At 45.0% G+C, this 11,359-nt stretch overlaps 1 protein-coding gene across 1 annotated transcript in view; it reads left to right on the top strand.

The window, feature by feature from the left end:
- Positions 1 to 4,390: 4,390 nt before the first annotated feature.
- grin2aa (glutamate receptor, ionotropic, N-methyl D-aspartate 2A, a) overlaps positions 4,391 to 11,359 on the top strand; it is a 117,825-nt gene continuing 110,856 nt past the window's right edge. Inside the window, exon 1 of the mRNA XM_076086531.1 lies at positions 4,391 to 4,900. Within this exon, the coding sequence (XP_075942646.1) occupies positions 4,391 to 4,900 (510 nt within the window). The remainder of the gene's footprint in view (positions 4,901 to 11,359) is intronic.

Raw genomic sequence — 11,359 nt, 5'->3', positions numbered from 1 at the left:
AACAGAGAAAAACAAACTCTTTTTCAACTTGTTTCACTTTCTTCTACCCTGATCACTGAGAGAGTGATTTGGTAAGAATACATAGATGCACTTGTGTGAGGAAGAACATGTGTACGAGTCTGTGTGTGTGTGTGTGTGTGTGCACGGTAGCCAGTAGTATGGATGTGCCTGCCAAACATAATTTACTGTTATGGTGCCAAGAAACGGGAGCCTTTGTGTGACGACAAACTGTCCCAATCCGATTTGGCTGTGGATGCTCTCTCTCTCTCTCGCTCTCTCTCTCTCTTTCTTTCTCTCTCTCCCGCTCGCTCTCTCTTTCTCTCTCTCATTACATTACATTTACATTACAGTCATTTAGCAGACGCTTTTATCCAAAGCAACTTACAATTCAGAGTCTAATCACATTTCTACACCGTAGGCACAACTACGGGAGCAATTTTTGGGGTTAAGTGTCTTGCTCAAGGACACATCGACATGCGACTAGCAGAGCCGGAGACGGGGATTGAACCGCCGACCCTCTGATTGAAAAACGGCCCTGCTATCCACTTAGTCACCTTTCGCTCTTGCTCGCTCTCTCTCTCTCTCGCTCGCTCTCTCTTTCTCTCCCGCTCTCTCTCTTTCTCTCTCTCGCTCTCGCTCGCTCGCTCTCTCTTTCTCGCTCTCGCTCGCTCGCTCTCTCTTTCTCTCCCTCGCTCTCTCTTTCTCTCCCTTTCTCTTTCTCTCTCGCTCTCTCTTTCTCTTTCTCTCTCGCTCTCTCTCTCACTCTCTCTTTCTCTCTCTCTCTCACACTCTGTTTCTCTCTCTCTCGCACTCTCTTTCTCTCTCTCTCCCTCTTTCTCTCTCTGTCTCTCTCTCTCGCTCTCGCTCTCTCTTTCTCTCTCTCTCTCTCTGTTTTTGTCCTCCCTCCTTTTGTATGTCTGCCTCTCTCTCTCAATGCCTCTTTCCTCTGCATTGCCTTTACTTCCTCTGCCTGTTTTTCCCGTCTTCGGCCCGTTCCTTCTCGCCCTAAGTTCCCCCCTGTGACGCTGCAGAGTTGAGACAAGGAAAGATGAACACTCTTCTCTTTTCTTAGTCGGTCTTCTACACCACCCGTTGGAACTGAAAAATAATCTTGTCAACACTGGACTTGCCTGGTACTATAAATACCATAATATGCCAAATTGGTACCAGTTTGACCCTTTCAAAAAAAATAAATTCTGGTTTTGCCATGCAGCATTACTGTAGAGATGTGTGTGCTATTCTAAATAGGTTTTGAGGAGGATACATGTCCTGAAATGGCTTAGCAGCGTTCTATCGTCCTCAGTTCATGCATAATATTCATGGCAACAGAGGCAACCTATAGATATAGTCCCTAATGCCATATGCCCTGTGCAGTATGTAGACAGAACATTTCTGTACCAGTGCTGATGCAGTCTGGAGCAGCTCTCATCCAGCTCCTCTGCTCAGACCTCCCAGACTTTGTAGGCTTCATAACTCTCCTGTAACCTCCAGGAACCGCTGATGAAAAGCATTTTAACAGTTTGATGGTCCAACCGATACTGTGAAATTAATAGCGAAATGTAATATTTAAAATGATAATGGCAGCAGCCGCAGCAGCAGGATGGTCTGGCAATTATGAAGACAGTCCTTCAACCGGAGGGCTGGAGTTTAACGCCTCTTGACAGGAGGAGTCCGCCCTGCTTCAAGTGCTCTTGAGCAAGACATGAAAGGGGAGCCAGCAACATGGGGGCTGTTCGGTAAATGATTGGGGATGTTTGGTGAAGGGTCTCTCATGTATGAAAGTAAAGCAGGATTCAAAGACAGATGAATAAATATCAGTTCTGTTGAATTATGGGATTTCACTCGGTGTCGGGGCAAGCCTTCATGTAATCCTGCGTCTTTGTTTTTGTGACGGAACATGGCGACTTTTTGACAGAGACACTATGAATCTATGAGGCATCGGTGCTCTCTCTGCAGCGAACGGACTGCGATTTGGATGATTCATCCTCGGGTCTGCTCTAACGGTGTTCATGCTCGGTTGGGCAGGGAGGGACAAGCAGTCCTCTGCTAGTTTTAAAAAACAGGATAACACAGGGAGCACACATGCATTATTCAGCTCACAGCAGAGCCTTTCCGCTGGAGTCTCAATTTCATTACAGAATCAAAAGGTATGACACATCTTAGCCCACAGAAAATCATCTAAAGCCGTCGTCGGACTCACAAATAGACAATGCAGCTGCAGGTTTCCCTCTTTCTTGAGGCAAGATGGGGTTGAAAAGTAGTGGCGAACTTTACAAATCAGAAAATGTGTTTTATTATATTTCTTACCAAAAAGGTATTCTGGTGAATAAGTTTATGACAATTGAGAAAGTCAGAAGGCAAGTTAAACAGCAGCTGGCAGGCGTGAGACGCACCGGAAACAATTTGGAATGATTTGCTGAACTAAGTGGTCCTTTTTAATAAATAAACTACACTTCTGTATACTTTAAAAACAGGTAACCGCCACTATTTTTGAGGCATCTTGTTAAGTAAGAGACAAAAAAAAGCAGGATTGAAAGCATCATGTCCTTGGTAACTAAATCTGCATGAGTCCCTCTATTTGACTGTCTGCTTATGAAAAGGCATTGGTTGGTAACGTGTGGATGTCTCTTATGTTAATGATAATGAACGCTTTTGTAAATGAGAATAGTTTATTGTGACCTAGGTGCTTAAAATCTGCGCTGGTCCTGTGAATCAATTTGTGCACCGACCGGCTCCGCACCGAGGCGATAACACGCCGTCCCTGTCACTGGATCCATAAATCGTCAGCGGTGCACATGGACACATTATGTGACCATATGTTTCATGCCCTTCTGATTTTGCTCACGCTCTGCTGTTCCGCACACCTGCCCATATGTGCTAAACATGACGATAAACCTACACTCCTGTTCTACGCTCTCTGAGCATCGGACGTCCTCGGGGGTCCAGCGAGTGTAGTCTCCTTAGGGAGAGGGATGGTGTAGTGAGTTATGTGTGACGATGGTGATGTCACGGCGCTCCTCTGGTCTGGTTGGTGCAGAGTAACACATCCACACTCTCAAACCCACGCACACAAACAACTGAGGAAAACCCCCCTCCAACCCTCTGCCCCCCCCCCGTCCGTGTCTCACAGTGGCATCCCAATCTATTTATAGCACTCATCAGCCTGCTCGTTCTCTCTCAGCCTTTATGTAACTTGTCTCCTCCTTACCTCTCCGATACAAAATGAGTGAGTGTGTCTGGCAGCTGTGACTGCACTCTGTACGCTGAATCGTTTATGTAAAAACCTAAAAAATTCATGCGAAGAAAGGCTCAAATCAGCATCAGGGGGGAAGTGTAACCGACTTTATCAAACACAGTATTTTAACGCTTAACGCTAACTTCAGCATGCTAACATGCTCACGATGACAATGCTACCCCGCTGATGCTAAACAGACATACCATTCACCAACTTAATTTAGTGTGTTGGCATGCTAACAGTTGCTTAGGAGCACTAAGTACAGCCGAGGCTGACGGGAATAGTTTTGCAGGTATAAACTAGATTATTGGGAAAATGAAAGTTTGACGTCATGGTGGTGCTAGAGGAAAAGTCAGGATCATAAACATCGTTAGGATTCATCCTCTGGGCACCACGAATGATCTCAATGGAACTTAATTGCAATCCATCCAAAAGTTGCTCAGATATTTCTTTCAGTACTTTGAGTTATAATGTATAGAACCCTATTCCCCATACTGTGTGTGCTACAGCCTTCAACTCTATAATATGAAAACCAAATGACCCGCCATTATGTCACTCTCTTACACAATCATACATGCACATAATGTTATTGCCCGGCGCAACATTGCAAATAATTGAACAGCTAAATCAACAGACAGGCAGGAAGCGTAACAGAACCAAACATATGGGAATGTTGAGTACAGTTTGTCTATCACTGTCACTCACAGCCCCCCCCCCCCTTTGCAATTTGTGTGTCAATCTCTGCTGAAGGCTGAGTTAAAAGATATTACACTTGTAAACTGCATAACTGTCTGCCTGCTGCTTCCGAACAGCACAGCTTGCTCCTGAATCATCTGATCCCAGCGTCGTGACCATAAAGAATAGGCTACACTTGTTAGTCATTTTCTCTTTCTCTCACCCCTCCGCAACTTCCTCTCAAGGCCATCTCCCTCCCCACAAGGTTTATGTGTATAATAACTTTACTGAGAAGAAGTGGAATAAAAAGGAAAGATGCAACCTGAATGTGTGGGCTTAAAGAGCCTTGCATTAACAATTTATCTCCCCTGTCTTTTCTCTCTGCCTTCATCTTTCCACACTTCTCTCTGCCACCTCCTTCTCCCTTTTTGATCTGTCCTCATCTGTGCTGTTCTTGCTCATCCTTTTCCCATGCAGGGGATGAAGTGGTTTGGCAGAATGTCCCTCAGCAGCAAAAGGAGTAAGAGGAGGAGTAGATGGAGCAGCAGTTTCACCAGTTGCACCATCAGCAGTGGTAGTAATGGAGTGCTGCTATCCCTGGCTCTCCTGGTGGCGGTGACCCTGATTGCTGACCCCGTGGCGGCCCAAAAGCAGAGAACTGGCGGCGCCTCGGATAAAGTGCCGGTCCTGAACATTGCGGTGATCCTGGGACGCACGCGCTACATCTCAGAACGGGATATCCGGGCGCTGTGGAGCAAGGAGGACCCCATCGACGTCAACGTGGTCACACTGCTGGTCAACGAGACCGACCCGAAGAGCATCATCACCAACATGTGCGACCTGATGTCCGGGACAAAGATCCACGGCGTGGTGTTCGGGGATGGCACCGACCAGGAGGCCATCGCCCAGATTTTGGATTTTATTTCCTCGCAGACGCTCATACCCATCCTGGGCATCCACGGAGGGTCGTCCATGATCATGGCCGATAAGGTATGGAGGATCGTGGGTGGGAGGATGATTGCTGGAAGAGTGTTGTTTTTTTGATGAATGGATGAAGTTGTGCAAAGCCAAGTGGTGTATGGAGTTGACCGAACGGATGAATTACAACTTTGAAATGAACCAAATTGAATGATTGCTTCAGTTTGGAGTGAGTCTTTGCTGAACCGAGAAGATCAAGCACACACCCACCTGTCACCTTTTACATATTTGGCTGTTGGGGCTGTCGAGATCCTGTGAAACGGTAATCACATCTTATCATGCTTACATGAGAAACATTGCCAATAAGCAGCACCTTTCAAATATCAGTGTAGCTGTAAAGAAAGAATCCCAGACTAACATTGGTGGAAAGAGATGATGTGGAGGATGTAACATGGGTAGGAGGATGAGGTAAGTATCTGCAGAAAGGTGTTGGAGGAATGGGTAGAAGAAAAGCAGGTAGAGAACAGAAGCAAGGAAAGAAGGATGGGTGACTCAAGAGGAGAGGAAATCTGGAAGGCAGTGGGTGTTTGTAAGTTTGGCTAATGGCGACTGCGTGGTACAGTGAGCTGTAATCTTGGAAGTCTCCATTCATGGTGCGGGATTCTTTCAGACAAAAGTGCGAGAGTCACGATTGGTTGTGCCATTTGAATAGCCCTCAGCCTGCCAATCACTTTGAACCGTGAATAGGAAGAGACGAGTGGCACACGATGCCGTGGACTCACGAGGCAGTGCTTAGCGCCGGGGATTCATCAGATCCACAATGAGGATATTCTTATCTGTATTATTTGCCCAGAAGATCAAAGGCGGTTTACCAGACAGTGTGTTAGCCAGACTTAAAGATGCTACATATAGCGCTTTGAAACACCGACGGGTCCATTGTCAAATCATTGACAGACATCTTGGTGTAATTGTAACGAAATGAAATCAGAGGTCTTATCCAATGGTATTGTTAGTCTTTTACAAAATTACTGCCACACTTCTGATAAATTCTAGCTTCTTCCCCCACAACCAAGCGCCAACTAGTGAGTGTTTGTCTTTCCTTTAACACCCTAAAGAGGAGGAATTGTTTCTCTACAAACCTTTCCTTTTTCCTTTGAGATCCACCAGTGTGAGACAATCACAAATCATTAGCTCCAGTCTCAGTGAAAGACCAGCATCGCTCTTCCTATTTCATGCCACGGAGCAATCGCTCTTTCTTCCAGCAGGTCTCCCACCAAATGTGACCCTGTGGCCCACAATAAAACATGCAGCAGCCGTAGAACGTCTAAGCGACTTATCTCGTGTGTTTATAGCAAATATACAAATGTCTTAAAGTCATTGCGGTAAAACGTTATTGACCATGTAATGCTAAAAACACGCGGATGTTGGAGGAGAGCGCAGAAGAGGAGGAGGAGGAGGAGGAGGAGGAGGAGGAGGAGGAGGAGGGAAGTGAGTGCTGAAATAGAGGAGGTGGAGAGGGAAATGAAAGGGGGCGAGGGATAATCTCTCAGCTTGACCAGAGGCGAGGCTGAGTGGAGGGGAATTACAGAATGTCCTGACTGGCACCTGCCACACACCACCTACTTCAGCAACACACACATGTGTACACCTACACACACACACACACACACACACACACACACACACACACACACACACACACACACACACACACACACACACACACACACACACACACACACCCACCTCATGTCCCCTGTCAACGAGTGTCATTGAAACAGCAGCAATTCAGCTCCTTGACAGCAGGAGTATTTCCTCTGCGGGAGCAGATGAGTAGAAAATAATCCACTTTGAAATGCTCGACCTGCCACTTTGTCTTCCCTTTTGTATTCTTTCTCACACTTTCCATCACCTCCACCCCCCCCCCCCCATTTATCTGTGTGTCTGTGCTAGCTTGCTAGCTTTAAATCCTCTTCACAATGTATGAAGTTCATTGTCGTCAACACATTGCTTTTTGTGGACGTTTTGGGGATGCAACGTAATGCAGTAAATGTACTGTGCATTTGAGGACGCATTAGAGGATTATCATGGATGGTTTACACCAGTTTTTTTTAAGAATATATATAAAAGGGAACCTCATAAATGTAATAGAAATCTAAGCATGGGGTTTGTTCAAATATATAACGTGTGAGTGTAGAAGCCAGAGCAATCAAAACGCTGACAAATTAAACCAGCGGTTTTAATGTGTTTGAAAACAATCAGTCTCCCACAATGCATCTTCATTGTTATTAGGCCTGCAAATTGTTATTGTCATTATCAATCAAAACCTCAATTATGTTTTCAATTAAGCATTTGTACTATAACTTGTCATAAAATATATTTAAAAAAAATGCTGATTGCAATTTCTCAAAGACCAGATTTACTTCTTCAAATAGCTCTTCTCTTTCCCAACAACAGTCCACAATCCAAATACGTTATATATATATATATATATATATATTTATATATTTGGATATATAAATATATATATAATTAAGTTGAAGTCTGTTTAACGATATGTAATGAAGAAAAGCAACAAATACTCTCATTTAAGGAGGTTCAGTGGACGTTTGGCATGTGGTTGTGTCATCACTCGTATAGCTACAGAGTCGGCAGGATAATGGTTGTGATCGTGTTAACACACACACACACACACACACACACACACACACACACACACACACACACACAAAAGCATTTAAACCTGATGTAAATGTTACGTGAATTGCTGCAGTGTGTTTCTGTCCCAAACCCGGATTAGGATTCTTCTAGCGTGTCCTCCATCCTCTCCTTGTAAGGTTTACACAGTCTGTTACCCTCCCTCTAAAGTTTATATAACTCCTCACCCTCTGTAGGTTAAGGTTTATTCAGTTACCCTCTGAAGTGTAAGCAGCGCGGCCCCTCTGCCGCCTTGTTCCATGCAGATTTTCGCTAATCCTCATGTGACATACGAGAAGCTCGGCTCCAATGATTACGCTTTGTAAGACCCTCCGTGTGTTTGTCTGTTCACGATTACGCCTTCGTACTTGTGTGTGCATAGACGTGCATGCAATTTCCCCTCGCATATATATGCTTTAATGCCTCAGCGTGCTTCCTCTGCCCGTCACTTGGAGGCTAAATCTCTCGGTGCTGAGGACTTCCAGTCAAAGCTGTTTCCATGTCAACCTCAAGAGAATACTATCTGTGAGCTTCTACTTTATGTTTTCTTAAAAAGACACTTACGCCTCATCTTCTCTCTGTCTTTCCTTTCTTTTCTCTCCTTGTGTTGTGTTCTCTCCTTGCTTGTTGATTTAGATACATCTTGCAGTATCTGCGGTCTGCGTTGGTCCCGTCCATACATCTATCAGCCTTTAGTTGAATAATGCACCACTCGCCTGTATTGAAAAGAATACATTATTGATCGAGGAGAGGAATGTCTTCTCTTGCTGCATTCTCAGCAATCCGCCGCTGAGGCACCACCCCGGCAGTTCCTTTTAAAACAGGGTGGGTTGAAAAAGAAAAACTCTTATCATTTATTGTTTTTGCTCATTGCTGACATTCATTTTTTTCTCTTTCGCTCTCTCCGTCCTCTCTTGCGTCAACTTTTGAAGGCTCCCGCTTTCCCATTCCCTGAGCCGGTGTAATTGCGTGGGTGGATGTCTGGCCCCGGCTTGTTGATTGGCTTCGTGTAATTGTCACGCTAAATGCTTATCGACTTGCTCCGAGGTGAATAACGGCAACTGGATCCTGTTGGTCACGAACACTCTCTGTATTTCTCAAGTCTTACGTTTGTGTCTGTCCTAACTCACAGCTGTTGATACTTCCAGTTTGTTAAGTCTTCTGCTGCTGTGTTTTCTGTTTTTTCATTTTCTCTTCACATTTTGAGACCACCATGGTCCGTGTGCACCGCTTGTGTTAACAGCAGTGATGGGAGTTGTCCCTCCCTGTTTTGCTCTTTGAAGAAAAACAAACTCCCTTGCTTCTGAATAAATCAACGTGTTGGAGAATATTGTGACGCTCTTTGATCTTCCTCAGCAGTGTAACGCTGCAGATGTGACTGTGTGTTCTAGACTGCCTCTGCAGCGATGTCGCCTTAACTGACACATGCACGCACACATTTGTCCTTCTATACTTGTGAGGACCTTCATTGACAATGCATTCTCTGGCTCCTTCTGCTAATCAGCACAACTAACCGCCTGAACCAAACTCCCACCCTAGACCACTGCTCTTTTAACCTGTAATCTGTTTCTATCACTTCAGAGGACATTACATTGACTTACATTCGTTTCCTGGAGTCTTTCCCATACCCTCACCATAACCGCTCTTTGCCCACACGTGTGTAATACACACACACACACACACACACACACACACACACACACACACACACACACACACACAATATTTTCACTTCAGAATTCCTCCGTTGAGCGTCTTAAACAGCTGACACATTTACATGGGTTGATTAAATAATTATTCAGCATTTGAAACCAATGAATGGAGACTGTGTGTGTGATGCTCAGTGGAGCACAGAAAGCAAAAGCCTCCCAGATTATTCTGCTGACACCAATGCAAAAAAAGTAAAATAGTGAACACTAAGCAGATTTAGAATTTGTCACTTTGTTATTCAAAACCAAAATCAAAGATATTTTTCCAGTAAAATTGGTCATTCCATTGGTCTCTAATTGGGAATATGTCACTTTAGGAGTACCACACTCAGGGAACTCTTCTTGCTTTGGGCTGACTAGTGGCGACTACATTTTATAAAAAGAAAATACACTGAATGATGCTCTACGTGACACATTTAGTAAGTGCACTGATGCTTTTCCTGCGTGCAGGATTCAGTGTGGAGTAACACACTAATTATTGACTTGTTTTTTACTGGCCTGATCATGCATATCGATAAACTAGTGCCCTAGTACTGCTCGTATGTGTTCCTATATGTTTTTATCTGTTTCATGACAGCAGATAGCTGAGAAAAGTTTTTTTATACCAACTAACCACACACACCCGATGTAACTGCCAGCATTAATGTAGTACAGATGCAAACGTGTGTGTGTGTGGTGTTGTGATCAAAGGACATTATTCATCCATCCCTGTTGTTGTCTCCCCTCAGGCGGTGTAATTACACACAGACACACACAGACACTCACACTCACACACAGACACACACAGACACTCACACTCACACACAGACACACACAGACACTCACACTCACACACACAGACACACACAGACACTCACACACTCACACACAGACACACACAGACACTCACACTGACAGTTGCTTCTTGCTTGTGTCAAACATAGCAGATCAGAGCGGGAAGGAGATAAAGTGGATGGAAACAACATTTTTATGATATTACTCACGAGTTCGTCCAATTACCGTGTGGAGACGTTTGGTCTTTGTTTGGCTTCAATCACACTGTCATTTAACTGGAGCACCCTCAGCCCACTGAACCACAGGGCCCACCGCACCGTCACACACCTCTGTGGAGAAAATGTTGTGCTCGTGTGTACACAAATGTGCGAGTGCCTCGGAACTGTATGTGTGTGTGCGTTTTATCTGTGTGCATGTGCGTTATCGATAACTTACCAACAAAGGCAATTTGTTGTTGTGTGTCTATAATTGGCTCGTGTGAGTGTGTGTCCAGAGAGCAATGATGACGTCACTGGGCTGTTGTCGGATATCTTATTCCCTCGGTGAGATGGTCCTCAGTGACACTTTACCTCTCCTTGTTTTGTATTCATGTGTGTAGCGTTTGTGTGAGTGCCTTAATGTGTGTGTGTGTGTGTGTGTGCGCGCAGCCACTCTATGTTCGAGTGTGTGTATTATTCAAATAGCTATGCAGCCGTCTTGCCGATGAGAAATGGCCTCTCACATCTCAAAGGGAATCGATTTGAATGAATATGTGGGACTAGAGGAAAAGGAGCTGTTAGCTCTTTCTATGAGTACATTTCCCTCTTTCTCCCCCCCCCCCCCCCCCCCCGCTCCTCTCTGGCTGTCCTTGATGGCATCTGTTCCAAAGTATAGAAAAGTTAGCATTTGTGCTGCTGAGCTTTACCCCTCCCATTCCTCTCATCTCTCCTCCTTCTTCAACTCTGTTTTCCTTTCTTTCCCTTTCTCCTCCTCTCTCTCTCGCTCTCTTCCTTCTCCTTCTTTGTCGCCTATTCCCCTTCAGCATCTCAGGAGAGTCTTGGCTTCAGCCGCAGTGTGTTCAGAGATTGCAGCAACACGCACGCTCATAGACCAGCACACACACACACACACACTTACAAAGTTCCACATTCCACTAGCACACACGGATGCTTGCAAAAGAAGAGGGTGCATTTTAACAGTGACGGCTGTAGCCAGGTGGACGAGTCGGGTCACGAGCTGTAATAAAATCCACTGGATGGGTATTGACCTGGCACTGTGAAAATGAAAGTTATGACCCACACTACCCAGAGCATCTCCTCCACTCTTAAATTAATTGACAAAGGCTGGGGATGGACGGACTAACTGCGTTATG

This window comes from Anarhichas minor, unplaced genomic scaffold, assembly GCF_050575085.1.
Source record: "Anarhichas minor isolate MPS153535 unplaced genomic scaffold, ASM5057508v1 ptg000007l, whole genome shotgun sequence".
In the NCBI taxonomy this organism is placed as follows: Eukaryota; Metazoa; Chordata; class Actinopteri; order Perciformes; family Anarhichadidae; genus Anarhichas; species Anarhichas minor.
The sequence above is the reverse complement of the archived record's forward strand: the minus strand, read 5'-3'. Positions and strand labels throughout refer to the sequence as shown.